We start from the raw sequence: 15,038 nt of genomic DNA, 5'->3' as shown, positions 1-15,038 counted from the left end.
TGTGCTGGAAATGGCCCACCTTGATTATCATACACATTGTAAGGAGAGTGATCACTTTACATAAGCTATTACCAGCAGGAGAGTGGGGTGGGGGGAGAGAAAATCTTTTGTAGTGATAATCACCCATTTTTTCATGGTTTATGTGTATAAAAATGTCTTCTGTACTTTCCACAGTATGCATCCGATGAAGTGAGCTGCAGCTCACGAAAGCTTATGCTCAAATAAATTGATTAGTCTCTAAGGTGCCACAAGTACTCCTTTTCTTTTTGTCTATGGAGGGTTTCTCCAAATGTTTGTCTGACGAAGATAGCTGTTTGTCTGTGCAAAGACGCAATGCATATGTGGAAAAAATTCCTAAGTGTCTGTCTGGTATCTCAGAAGAAAATCTGACATTAGATAAGGCTCAGGGAAATGTTTCTCTAGCGCAAATTAAAGTTGACAATCAGGTTAAAGTCCTAACTGAGGAAAGGAAAGGGTACAGTCTTGGTGAATGATGAATTGTTGGCAAGTAAAGTTTGTGAAAGTAAGCCTGAAAAAGGTAGAAATGATTTGTTTAAAGCAGCTCAGTGTAATGAGACTATCTGTAAGAAACAGCAGTTTATCTGTTAAGGGAGCGCGAGGCAAAGAAAGTTTAGATGAGCTGATGGCTTTGTCTAATCAGCAGTTTGGGAAGGCAAGGTTAGTGGAACATGAGTATCCCTATACCTTACCTGTTACCAGTGTGGAGAATTGTGACAGTGAAGGAAATGTTCCTGTGTCTGTTAGGGGTAATGAGTTGCCCATGAAAGGAGCTATCCCAATCTCCAAACAATTGTCCATGAACAGCCATGTGCGCTGGGACAAGGGAAATGATATCCCAAGCTGTTTGTCTGTTAAAGAAGAATGTTTCTCCAGCTCTTATCTGTTTGTAGAGCAGACAGAAGAACCCTGTCAGCCTATGATGGTTGAAAATTTATCAGTTGACCCAGAGTTGATTCTGGATACAACTAAAACCTAGGAAGGAAGTGGTCCTGAATTGGTGTCTGCTAGGGATGATGACATTGTAACTAGGTTGCATCCAGTTAATGTCATAAATAGCCCCCAGAGACCAAGCGATTCTGGTGCTTCTATTTTGTATGTTGCTAGTGTGTTGCTGGGTAAAGATATGACAACCGTGTCTGATCAGGGTGATATCATAGCCAGGGCACAAGGAAAGCATGAAGGTAATTTGACTGTGTTACCCACTGACAGTGTGGAAACTTGTAACAAGGGAGAGAATGCTTCTAATCTTCTGACTGTGAAGTCTAGCAGTTTACCTGAAAGGGCGTTTTGTGAAAATCCTCCTGATGGGACAGAGGTGATTCTGGATTTAAGTATCAGAGGAGTAGCCGGGTTAGTCTGTATCCACAAAAACAAAGAGTCCAATGGCACCTTAAAGACTAACAGATTTATGTGGGCATAAGCTTTCGTGGGTAAAGAACTCCACTTCTTCAGATGCATCTTTAAGTAAGGAGTCTGTGACTCAGGTACTGCGGAAAGATTGGGTTACTGGTTTTTCAGAGCAGAACAGCCTTATGACAGAACTCACAAGAATGCAGGGGAGAGCAGGCAAACTCTCACCCTTAGACACTTTGTTTTAAAGATAGACCTCACAAACTTAGAGTCCAGTCTCTAAGTTGCTGGTGGTGGTAGATTCACAAGCAAGCATGCAGGGGAGCATCTGTGTAGATGTTCATAGCATAGAGGGGCTGCAGTTGGTGAACACACCTAGCCAGCAAAGGAATTCCTGTGAGCAGGAAATTTCAGTTTTCAACCTTCTAGGAAAAAGGGGGCAGGGGGAAGGACCCATTCCTGCTGAGGGGAAGAATGAGTGTCCAGCCTTGGAATTGGTAACAGTTAAGGATTTGAAAACTAGTAAACAAGCTAGTTTCTGCGTTGATGCAAATTACTTGACTGACTCCGGGGAGAAAGACTTGCCCATAGCCATTAGCAAAGAGGACACACCCAGCCAGCCAATGGATTTTGTTACACAGGAGAGTTCAGATTTTTACCCTACTGGACAGGGAGGAAGGGAAGGATTAAACCTTGCAAATAAAAGCCACAGTTTAACCTTAAAATTCCAAAACCCCAAGGAAGTGGTTAAACTGAAAGCCTATGTTAAGGAAGACCCTGAGGTCAAGCAAAAGCCACCAAGATTTTAAAGGGATATTGAACAAGCTGACCTAAAGAATGATTTGTCTAAACCAAAGGTTTGACATGACAAAAAATAACTGTAAATATACACTTGTGATAAAACTGATGTTATTGATGCTAATGATTGTAACTAACTTGTTGTGGATACCAAGAACTGTAAAAATGTACAATGTGCATGGTTTTTTGGAAAAACCCTTGAACATGTTGGGGGTGATACATAAGAACTTATTATATTGTAAAAGCCTTCATGGGTACACGGTTTCATTACATGACAACATACACTATGTTAAACGGCCTGGTGATACTGATATTTCTCAGTTAGTGCCTATATCGAATCTTGAATTTGTCCACAGCAGTAAAACCACTACAAGCTTGAAATGCTGTGCACAAAGGGAAACTGAGGTACAACACCTCACAGCCTTCTGGGCTGAATGACAGAGTAAGTGCTCTCTGAAGAACATTAATGGCTATGTTAAGTCAACACATAGACCAAACCCTGGAATCACTAAAGTGTTTCATAAAGTATGGGCTAAATTTTTGGCTGGGGACAAAGCATGCATCAATAATTTGGCCTTACAAAGAATTCAACGTAAACACAGCTCATATCAATGTTGGAAGGTATTTAAGGTGTATCCAGGAGCTCTAATTTCACCCTTCCACACCAGTCACACTACCTATTCAATATTTCTTTGAACACATTACCCTATGTCTTATTTAATGCATGCCATACAAATCCAGCAGTTAATACAGAATTATTAAATTTCTCAATTGGCTTAGTATCTCAGTTGGCTTTCTCTTTCGGCAGTTCCCTGCCTCATTCACTACACACATTTCTGAAACAAATAAGAACAGCCATCTCATTCACTACACAGCCCTAATTCATCTCCAGATCAGGCCCACTGAATGAGGCAGGGTTTTTGTAGAAAAAAGTAGCACAGGATGGCATTAAAGACTGTATCATAATACATATGGACAAGGGGGATGAATTAAGGTTACCCAGGCAACCTTAATTCTGGCATGTCCTAACTTTTGAGTGTTTGACTTTGCAACCTTAATAATGTTCTTTTAACAAAACACGAAGGGAAAAAAGCGCTCCCCCCCCCCGCCAGTTTTTCCTTAAAGGAAAAAGATTTTTTAAAAAATACTATCATGTGCAACTGTAACAGCTGCACCAGCATGCATCATCAACAAGGTTTGCATCCTGAACCTTCAGCCCTGCAGTACAGATTGCTGCCACTTGAGCTATGGATGTGAGCAGGCAGCTGAAGAAAGCTGCTGCTATTTGTGAGGGGAAGGCTGGATGACCAGTCCTGGTGCTGAACTGTGAGGGAGGGTCAGCCAAGCCCATCCTGTCTCTCTCTTCCCCTATCTCTGGGAGAGTGCCTACCCACCTCTGAGCCCATAGAAGGGGAATGGACTACTGGGGCCATGTTGGTGTGTCTGCGGGGGGTGGAGGTGGCTGAGAAAAGCCTGACCCCCCTCTCCTCCTTCCTCCCCCATCTTGGGAACTGCAGGGAGCACCAGCACCAAGTGGTGCTCCTGGGGATGGAGGCAGAAGTGGGCAGCTGGGGCAATGTGCCAGGTCCAGGGGGAGAAAAAAATCTAGCCCAGCTCTCTTCTGCTTACCCCTATTACAGCTGCTTTGGCAGCTCCTGAGCATTCCCAAAACAAATTTCTGCTGCTCCTCTGGCAGCCAGGTAATCCCCTTGAGAACGCTCCCGTGTTCCATTATTAGGTTGACAGGCTGCCAATGTTTTCCTGAGGAACACCAGTGAGAGGAGGAAAATCATGATTTTTTAAAACAGTTTGTAAGTGTCTCTTCAAAAGTGAATAGAATTTCACAGGACAATGAAAAGGCACTTCTGTACCCCATGGGCATTCTCCCTATTGAATATCAAAGGTCTGCTGCAACCAAGCAACAAGTCTCAAAAAGTTGCAAGAATTCTTTACAATGGGGCAAGCGTTAGGCAACCTAAATACCGGGATCATTACCAGTTCCCCCTTTAATAAGATTATATATTGCTGATTGTCTCCCTTTCCTGCATGGCTCATATGCTGCTTGCCTTCTTATTGCAAGCTCTTCAAGGCAGAGACATTTCTGCCTCCCCAGTACTGTAAAGATTGTTACTGTGATTAACTTTAAGCACATGAAGTCACTGGGACTACTCACATGCTTAACTTTAAACACATGCATACATGTTTTCAGGATCAGGGCCTATGTTTGTCCAATGCTTAGCACAATAACCCCTAGTTGCTAATATGACATAATAAACAAGGATGATAGACCTGGTTTTCAGAACTACTCAGCACCTGCAGTTCCTATTAAAACTCAACTGGAATTGTAGGTGCTCAGCAGCTCTGAACATCAGGACTAAAGGCAGCTATGGTGGTGGAATTATTAAACTATTAAAACTGAAGATCTAAATGTATTACTGTGACAGACTGTACCATTATGTTCACCATTTTACACAAGTAGGATAACTTTTTTACAAAGTATGCCTTGGGAGGTATCATTTGAAAACTCATAATTCACTGATCATTATTGTCCTGGTAAAATATGTGCAGCAACATTGTATGTAAAGTTATAAGATTCTATTGTATGATGTTACGAAGGAATATTCCAATTCTGGGGAAGCAGCTGAAACCAGTTCCTCATACAAAAGGCACCACAGCCATGTGTCAGCATAATCAAATAGACTATCACCCGCTTCAGCAGCCATTCTTTAGCAGGAAGAAGGGCATAAGGGAGAAATTTACATATTGGCAAATAAACAGCTGGAGGTTCCCCTCCCAGACAGACTTGCTGTCCCCTGAACCCCAGCTGGAGGTGATTCTCAAAGAAGAGAAATGCTTTAAGAAGGGGGAACAGAGGACACAAATCACCTCTCATCTCTACTTATGGTACCAACCATGGGCAATGGATGAACCCCAGGCTCGGGGAGGCTAGCCCCCAGCCGGGACCACCCCTTCTGCCCAAGGCCCCATCCCTCCCACCAGAGCCCAGAGTCCCCCCATTTCCAGTGTGGCAGTCAGCCCCCACCTCACACCCCCAGGCTGCTGAGTGCCCCAGCCCTGGAATTCCAGGCAGGTGAGTGGGTGGCACGGCCCTCCCTCCAGCCCCAGAGTGCCGGGCAGGCAGCCTAGCCTCCCTCCCCCAGCTCCGGAGTGCAGGCTGGCTCCCATTAGCACCCCCGGCCGCAGCCTGGGGCCCCAGTCACAGGAGGAAGAGCCTCCCACAGCAGAGCCTGGGAAGCAGGAAAGGGTCTGGGGGCGGAATGTGGGTGGGGCCACACAAGGCTGTTTGGGGAGGCACCGCTGTCTTTGATACCCACCACCCATAGTATCAACGTATGAAAGATGAAGGAAACATCAGTGAACTGGGGTAGTGGTCCTGGCTGAAGGAGTTCAGCCAGCAAAAGCATGTGGTGAGAAAAACCTTTGCTTTTAATTCATTTAGTTTGTTAAGTTCAGTATTATCTTGTGTTTTACCTTTCATTTCTTTGTCAACAGTTATTGATATGAACTGTAACCGTACAGATCACTGCTGCAACCACTGTTATATATTTGCAGCAAATATTGTACAAAGGTTGTCGAGTGAGGTGTCTATAACAAGGTTATGATTTGCTGGTTATGATTATGCTGTCTGTGTGTGCGTGTATCATTTTTGTATTTGAAGTTATGCATATTGGCTATGTACTTGTATCTCAATGTGTTTGATTTTAAGTAGCCTCAGTGAAGCATTTGGTCAGCGTCTTGAAAAAGGAATTTGTAGATTAAGTGTCCAATCAAGAAACACTTAACTGATGAATGAACCTTGGGAGACTCCAATCCACATGAGAAGTCTTCCTGGGAACGTTCAAGGTAGCATGTGAACCATGGCCATTCTCCCTGTAAAGAACTGAGTCATGCATGGACATGTGACTTGCCCATGTGACTTAAACTCCATCTTGCTGCTGTGATTTTCCACAGTAAGAACAAAGGGGTGTCCTTCCACATGGCAGAGGATGTAAATGGCCCTGGAAACCCCTCCATTTTGTCTTCAGTCCTGCTTCTTACCTCTGGAGGAACTTTGCTACACTGAAGCTCTGAACAAAGGACTGAATGACCCACCCAAATCTCAGAGTAGCAGCCGTGTTAGTCTGTATTCGCAAAAAGAAAAGGAGTACTTGTGGCACCTTAGAGACTAACAAATTTATTTGAGCATAAGCTTTCGTGAGCTACAGCTCACTTCATTGGATGTAGATGTACTCCAGAGACTTGATTTGAACTTGCAGTTTATTCCATCACTGCTACAAGCCTGAACCAAGAACTTTGCCATTACTGTATGTAATAGATTCCATTTAACCAATTTTAGCTCTCTTCTATATTTCTTTCTTTTTATGAATAAACCTTTAGATTTTAGATTCTAAAAGATTGGCAACAGCGTAATTAGTGAGTAAGATCTGACTTGTATATTGACCTGGGTCTGGGACTTGGTCCTTTGGGATCGGGAGAAGCTTTTTTCTTTTCCTGGGGTATTGGTTTTCATAACCATTCATCCCCATAAGGAGCGGTGCTGGTGGTGATACTGGGAAACTGGAGTGTCTAAGGCAATTGCTTGTATGACTTCTGGTTAGCCACTGGGGCAAAACTGAAGTCCTCTCTGTTTGGCTGGTTTGGTGTGCCTTAATAATAAAGGATACCCAGCTTTGGGCTGTGACTGCCCTGCTCTAAGCAATTTGTCCTGAATGCATACGCTCAGTTGTGTCCCGCCAGAGGCAGCATTGTTACAGTAACCAATTCTGACTTTTATGCCTCATTGCTTGTAATCACTTAAAGTCTACCTTTCTGGAGTTAATAAACTTGTTCTATTGTTTTATCTAAACCAGTGTGTGTTTGGATTGAAGTGCTTGAAACCTCCACTTGCATATTTTCTATCAATGAGATGACTGACTTTCTATGAGCTTGTACTGCACAGAAGGAAACAGCTGGGCAGTACAAGATGCACACTTCTGGGGGACAAGTTTGGGACAGGGAATTTGCTAGTGTTACTCTGCAACATAGTTCTAGCCAGCCCCTACTGAAGCAGTTATATCATTCAGCTGGGAGTGATTTTGCATGTTAAAGGCAGTATATGAACAGGCCAGGAGTGGTTGTTCTCACAGAAAAGCAGTGTGAAAGGCACCCATGTTGGAGGGTTGAGAGGACACAGCTGTTCAACTGTCCAGACTGTACTCTGGGGAATGTTGCAATTACATAGGCATTTCACTAGGACACTGGAGCTAACATGCACTGTCATTGTCAAGGGCCACCATGAGAACAGTTCTGTATATGTAAAAATACATTTAATTCACGCTGCCTCAAAAAGGTACAAAAGTTGGGCCTGATCCTCCAGCTCTTATTCATTAACTTCAGTGGGACTATTCCAATGAGTAAGAAACACAGGACTGGACCCATATTTATAGTTTCAAAGACTTAAGAACAAGTCATTTTGTTTTTGCAGTAAGCCTGAATTCAATAAGGAGATTTAAAAGTCACAGCTAACATGTGAAGGGTATTTTTCCATTAAAATAAAAATGGCTCTGGTTGATTTGATCCAGCTTACTAGTAGAATTTTTGCTTTGTAGACCACCACAAAGTGGTCTGAGGTTCAGATCCTCAAGTATTTTATAATTTGTCTGAAAAAAAGGTTTAATATAAACGTCCGTCCAGTCTGCTCAGTCCACCACACGCTATTACAGACATTTTCAAAATTAAAATCCTCACTCATCTAACTTCCTCAACAGCAGCAGCTGGACAGTTAGTTGGGCTTACCTATCACCGTGATGTTCATCTTGTAGCTACTTTTCTTCACATGGGAGTGACGGTTGCTAGCTTCACATCTGTATTCTCTCAGATTATTTAATTTAGTTTGTCTGTCCCTGAATTCAGCATATGTATTATTAAATACTGTGATGGTGTGAATAAGTCTGTTTCCTCTGAAGAGCGTATAGTTTATAGGTGGAGTTCCAGACATGGATTGACAGCGTAGGAGTAGGGTCTCCCCTAACACCATCTCCGTGGATGAGTTGGCAACAGAAAGAACTGGCTCAGAGACTGGAGCTAAAAGGAGAAAAAACTGTTATTGAAGAAGTTGTATCAGGGGTAAGTCTAGTACCAGTAGTTAACTAAAGACTGCCATATTAATTTATACATGATATGTAAAACATATGCTACCTATTTAGCATCCACAGATTGCTTATACTTTTGTTCCAAGGGATAAAGAAAGGTACCCACATTGGCTGCATGGGTGTATTGCTAGCAAACAACTTGATTTCTCTATGGTGCAGTCCTCCATGACCAAGATAACTTCTGCCTCCTACTGAGATTCAGGGTGGGGGGAACTAAATAAAAGCAGGTTTCAGAGTAACAGCCATGTTAGTCTGTATTCGCAAAAAGAAAAGGAGTACTTGTGGCACCTTAGAGACTAACCAATTTATTTATGCTGGAAATGGCCCAACTTGATTATCATACACATTGTAAGGAGAGTGATCACTTTAGATAAGCTATTACCAGCAGGAGAGTGGGGTGGGGGGAGGTATTTTTTCATGCTTTGTGTGTATATAAAAAGATCTTCTACACTTTCCACAGTATGCATCCGATGAAGTGAGCTGTAGCTCACGAAAGCTTATGCTCAAATAAATTGGTTAGTCTCTAAGGTGCCGCAAGTACTCCTTTTCTTTTTAAATAAAAGCAGAAGCTAATGGAGTTTCAGATAAAAATTGGTGACTGAAAATGTGTGCAAAGTATATCTAGCTACTGAGAAAGGTAACATGAGGTAGGATAGAGGGGAAGGTCATTGGGAAAGGGATGCAGCAAACCTTTGAAGGGAGTGACAGGGCATGGAAATGGGAAGACATGCTAATTTCCTTCTCCACTTATGGCTGGCACTGGAAAAAGTGAACCAGTTTGCATCAGTACAGAACTAGTTCTGTATGTCTAGAGCAGAGGTGGGCAAACTTTTTGGCCCAAGGGCCACATCTGGGTATGGAAATTGTATGGCGGGCCATGAATGCTCACAAAATTGGGGGTTGGGATGTGGGCTCCAGCTGGGGTCAGAAATGAGGAGTTCAGGGTGCAGGAGGGGGCTCCAGGCTGGGGCATAGGGTTGGGGTGCGGGGGGGGTGAGGGCTCCAGCTGGGGGTGCAGGCTCTGGGGTGGGGCTGGGGATGAGGGGTTGGGGGTGCAGGAGGGTGCTCTGGGCTGGGACCGAGGGGTTTGGCGGGTGGGAGGGGGATCAGGGCTGGGACAGGGGGCTGGGGCGCAGAGGGGGTCAGGGGTGCAGGCTCTGGGCGGCGCTTACCTCAAGCAGCTCGCAGAAGCAGTGGCATGTGTGGTGGGGGCAGCGTGCAAAGCCCCCTGGCTGCCCCTACACATAGGAGCTGGAGGTGGGACATGCTGCTGCTTCTGGGAGTCACGCGGAGTGAGGCAAGCCCCTGACCCTGCTCCCTGACTGGAGTGCCAGAACGGGGCAAGCCCCAGACCCCGCTCCCCAGCAGGAGCTCGAGGGACGGATTAAAACATCTGGAGGGCTGAATGCAGCCACCATGCCGTAGTTTGCCTACCCCTGGTCTAGGGACTACAAGAAAGTCGCACAGAAGGTTACTTGCTGTTTGCAAACAGTAGAGACACCATGTTAATTCAGCGGTTACAGTCTGACTCTGCAAACCACTGGACTACTGAGGTGCTCAAGTGTTTTGCAGGACTGGGCCCTTATATCTCCTTATCAACTCACCGTAAACAGTTATCTGTACAGGGTTACTCTCCTTGATGATCCCTTTTATCTCAGCCCTACAAACATAGGACCCGGTGTCATTCACCTGGGCTTGAATAGTGAAGTTGCTGGAAGTTTTCAACAAGACGCCGTTCTCTGGAGGTCTCTTTATGATAGAGAAGTTTGCTTTAGGAGAGCCATTAATATGGCACCACAGGCTTAACCTCTGATTTTCATCTAGGTCAGTCAAAGAAGGAGTCAATATTGGCTTGGCAAACAACTCTGCCAAAAATATAGACAATGGATAGAATTAATTCAGGTTGTGCATAAGGGCAAAGTAGCTACATTTCCCAGACTACCCAGGGGGAATAGGGTGACTAGATGTCCTGATTTTATAGGGACAGTCCTGATATTTGGTGCTTTGTCTTATATAGGTGCCTATTAACCCCCACCCCCATCCCGATTTTTCACACTTGCCGTCTGGTCACCCTAAGGGGGAAGGACACAATGAAGTGAGGAATTGTTTGTGGTCTATTAGCTATTTTTATCCACCAGCTTGGTAATGATACATAGTCTATTGCCATCCCAGGGCCCCTCTTTTGTGGCCTGGGGTGGCCCTGCAGGCACCCTGCTTCAGTTTCCCAGAATAATCCAGTCATAGTCAAGGTGTTTGAAGTAATATCCCTCTCAATATAATTCAGCTCCCAAATAGGCCCTTTTCTGCTCACCTCTCAAGGTTAGAGTCTCCTTCCTGGGACTTTGTTCCAGCCCTGGCCTGCCTAGCCTGAAGGACTCTCCGCTCTGGTTCAGTGGTTTCCCAGCCCTAATTCCTAGGGCTCTGTCCAGGCTGAGCTCTTCCCCCCTCACCAACTCCTCCTTCAGCCAGCTTCTCCCTTGACTGGCCTTAGAGCCTCCTTTTGAGTCACCCTCCAGCCAGAGTCAGGCTCTTGGTCTTCCCCAGGTGGGTCTAACAACCCCAAAACACCGGTCTCTGCTAGCTGGGAGAGAAGGGAGCCTTGCCTCTCCCACTTTACAAGGCTTAAAGGAACGATGGTCCCTCCCTTTCAGGCACTAACTGCTCCTTGGGACCACCTTCCTCTCTCCCTACGGCTGCTTCAGTTGCTTCCCTGGACATAAAGAACAGAGTAATTACCTCCTCTGGCCTTAAGAGGACAGTACTCCTTTACAAGGCACAACAAATCTGTGGCCACGAGCAATGGACACAACAGCTGCTAAATGAATCACGCATATACAGCGAGGGGGGTAGAACCAGGACCTTCAGCTCCAAAAACACAGGCTACAACTACTCAAGCCAAAGGAGTATCTCCAAAAGCTGTGGTAATGCTGATGTTTATATTCTCTGTGACTCTCTGACCACTAAAGAGAAACACAATCTCAAAATCCTTGAGCAGGTCTGATGTCCCTTCCAGGATGAGGCAGCAGAGACACACAAACACATTGAAGAATGGACATGACATACTCCCCCACCAGTTAGCCAAAGCGGATGTCAACACCACATGAAATCCAAGAATTAATGTGGGTAGATTAATCTCCAACCTACAATTTAGGTTGGAAGTATCACAAGAACAGGTTCTGATGTCAGATTTCTTCGGGGGGGAGGGGGGGCAGGGGTCCCGGACAGACTGTAAATTGGCAGAAACAGCCTCTCTCATGGTATTTTAGCACTTTTGTTTGCAGACATAGCTCCAGCCAAGGAGTGCATATGAAAATGGACAATAGTGAAATGGCCAAAGGCTTTTTCTGAACCCCCATGAAAATAGTTCAGTTTGAGTTCCTGGTGAAGGTCCAGGTCTGGTTCTTACTTTATCCAAAAAGGCTCACCTGCCCTTGTCTTAAGCCAGAAGGAGAATTATTTTAAAAGAACCGAGCAGAGAAATACTACCGTGAAGGTTGGTAACATAGGAGCCTAGATTAAATGGATTAAATAAAATAGATATTCAACCAATCTGCGCATGCCAGCCATGTGGCTGTATGGCTATTCTGCATATTACATGATTAAAACCCTAGGGAACCCTCATTCATTATAACATAATAAGAAAAAACAACAATAACTCAAGCAATGACCCAACTTGTGTGTGGCACCACTGTCCTCTACTGGATGAAATGAGAATTGCTCAACTGCAAGTCATAGACTTTACACTGCAAGCTGTGTCAGAAGATTCTCCTTTAATAGAGCACTGTGCATTTGGAGCGGATGGATGTTTAACCCCATTGTCACTGTGAAGTTCCAAATGGCCATGGCATGCAGTTTAATGATAACCATGAAATGCCGGGTGGCCATGGATTTATCAGTACCTTCTACTGGTATAGCACTTTACGTTTCCAGAGTACTTTATTAACATCCCAGAAAAATATGACCATCCTCATGCTACCACTGGAGCAAACTGAAGGACAGAGAGGATAAGGGTCCATATAAACTATAGAACAGCCTACATTCAAAACTTGGTGGATTTATCATGGCTGGACTTTGGCCCTTCTCTAACACTGGCTGCTTCTGCCATTGTGGATGAGACCAAACCACTTTATAATCAGGATTTTTTAAAAAAATCACTCTTTCCCCCCACAGCCCTAAGTTAACTTGGTCACCTTGTAGTACAAATGTGAGCTTTGCTGACGGACAAGCAGTGGTCAGGCCCAGGTCCTCAATGTTATCTAGGTGCCTATCTCCAATTAAAATCAATGGGAGTTAGACACCTAAATACCTTTGAGTCTCAGTGTCAGCCAGGATTAGAACTCAGGAATTCTTCCAGGTGCGAGTGTCACCCTCCTAAGCTAAGAGCGATCTAGAATTAACAGTGCTCCTACCTTCCACAACAATGTGCATGCTGGTGGTTTTGGACACTCTCCCCAGTTCCACTTTGCACGTGTAATTGCCATTGTTCTCTACTGTGGCTATTGCAGAGTAGGTCAGAGAATTCTGACCGCGTGCACTGTTCAGTATTCTTCTGTCTTTCTGGATGAGGATTTCAATTTCATATTCCCGGGCTAGAATTGTTGTGCACACAATGTCAATTTTGTCTCCCTCTGTAACGTTCCGTGGGGACTTGGATGTCAGTTTAGGATGTGAAAACGGTTCTGAAAGGCAATAAATATAAAGCCATTGTGACATCAACCTTCTCTTTTTTAAAAGAAAATATTTGTTTGGGTCAGTGAGGAATTCACATCTTTGCTGCTGCTATTGTTTGGCTAGATACCCTTTTCTGCAGAGCTGCATTAACAAGGAAGCAATGCATCAGTTCACATGGTGAAAGCTCTGCCAACAATCTTTTTATTTTAAATTGAAGCTTAGATTTTAAGAGAACCCAGCTACAGTTGCAGAAAGACTCCAATAATTTTTGATCCTGCAATTTTCCATCATCTTTGCGAATGACAATAACAAATGGTGTACAGAGTTGTACACAGATGTATGTGCTGTATATGAATCAAGACTTACATTTCTCTTGGGGACCAGTCCTGCAAGTTACTGAGCACCCACAACTTCAACTAGAGTGATGGGTGGGCAACATAGTAATCAGCTGACCTAACAGCACAGATCAAAACACGTTAGAATCTAACCCTGATGACACAACATTTGGATTTGGATCCTGAACACTGATGACATTAGGGGGCGTATGGATCCAGGGTTTTAGTTCACACCTATCTTCCCTCCAGTAAGCCAAGAAACAGATCTGCTCTGTCTCTTACAAATACTGCAGCATTCTCATACAGTCACACAGGGGACTATGTTTTTAACTAGAAACAATGATATCACCATTTCAAGATCTCCATGTTTCAGGCAAACAACAAATTATAAGAATTACAAGCGGTTACAGGGAACCCCGACAGAGGTGCCCTCCTGCGGACAAGCGCGGTGATGCACAGCCACAATCTACCTCAGTGTCCCCTTCATCCACCCGTGCAAAGGAATATTGTCTCTCTCTGTGGCAAATTCAAACCATTTTTTCCATATAAAGTGTCACAATCAACGGATCCCTTGTAGTAAAAACAATTCCTCTCAAAATCACACAGTAAAACAGGTTACAAGGCAGCAGCTCTTCAGTCCCAAAGGTCACTGTTCCCAGGTCGCCCACCCAAGAGTCATTCTCTGTCCCAGCTCCTTTAGCCACTCTCCAAGCATCTACCTGAGAGTCCTAACACCCGCTTCTCCCCCACAAGGCTTTTGTAGCCCCAAGTCAGGTCTCCTGCAAGAGGGCTCCCCACAGTGTCCCACTTCTCAGGCCTCCTTTTGTGAGTCCTACCCCTACTCCTGGGGCCCTCACTCCAGAGTCAACCCCTTGCTTCTGGGTCCAGCTTATACTGACCGAGTGGTTCTTCTCCTCATTCCTTGGGCCTCTGCACAAGCCTTCCTGAAACTCGGCAGGGTTCCCCAACTCTAGCCAGTCCTCCCAACGGCTTTCCTCACAATTCATCACCAACAACTAATAGTTACGACTCTCCTTCTGGTCTCCTGCAGTTCTTTCCCTCTGGCCACTTGCTGCTGCTGTCAGTCTCTCCTCTGTTCTCAGGCAGCATTCACCTGCCCCTTCCTGACCCTCTCAGGGTACATCTACACTTCAAGCTGAGGGTGTGATTTCCAGATCAAGGAGACATACTTGCACAAGCATCCTAAAAATAGCCACAATGCCACAAGCAGTGGGAGGGGCTACTGCCCCAAGGACGTACCTATGGTCCTGGGTGGATATGTACTGGGGGCGGCTAGCCCTTCCCACCACTTGAACTGTCATGGCTATGCTCTGTTTTTAGCACACTAGCTCAATCAGAGCTAGCATGCAGATGTCTCCTCAACCTGGAAACCACATCCCACCTCAAAATGCAGACATGTCCCAGTCTATTCTCAAGCAGCTCTCCCCTGCCCCTCCCTGGCCTCTTACAGGGGCCAGTCACCCTGTGACACAAGCAAAGAAATGTAAGGGCACAAACTAAGGGCATGTCTACACAACAAAATTAAGTCGACTTAACTTATGTCAACATACAACTGCCACAGTAATTACATCACTTGCGCATGTCAGCACTTTGCTGCTTGTGTCAGCGGGGCATGTCCTCACCAGGAGCACCTCACCAATTGAACTGTCAGTGTGGGGCATTGTGGGAAGCTTCTGAAAGCCAGCAACTG

The 15,038-nt window shown here is 44.9% G+C and overlaps 1 protein-coding gene across 12 annotated transcripts in view; it reads right to left on the bottom strand.

The window, feature by feature from the left end:
• Positions 1-15,038, bottom strand: part of PECAM1 (platelet and endothelial cell adhesion molecule 1) — a 69,929-nt gene that overhangs the window by 43,836 nt on the left and 11,055 nt on the right. For all 12 annotated transcript variants that reach the window (XM_077833314.1, XM_077833311.1, XM_077833308.1 and 9 more), the window contains exons 5-7: positions 12,731-13,000; positions 9,926-10,186; positions 7,966-8,253 (exon numbers count right to left, since the gene is read on the bottom strand). In XM_077833314.1, the coding sequence (XP_077689440.1) occupies positions 7,966-8,253; positions 9,926-10,186; positions 12,731-13,000 (819 nt within the window). The remainder of the gene's footprint in view (positions 1-7,965; positions 8,254-9,925; positions 10,187-12,730; positions 13,001-15,038) is intronic.

This window comes from Eretmochelys imbricata, chromosome 14 (genome assembly GCF_965152235.1).
Source record: "Eretmochelys imbricata isolate rEreImb1 chromosome 14, rEreImb1.hap1, whole genome shotgun sequence".
In the NCBI taxonomy this organism is placed as follows: Eukaryota; Metazoa; Chordata; order Testudines; family Cheloniidae; genus Eretmochelys; species Eretmochelys imbricata.
Note: the sequence above shows the minus strand (reverse complement) of the source record. Positions and strands in the feature narration are given on the sequence as shown.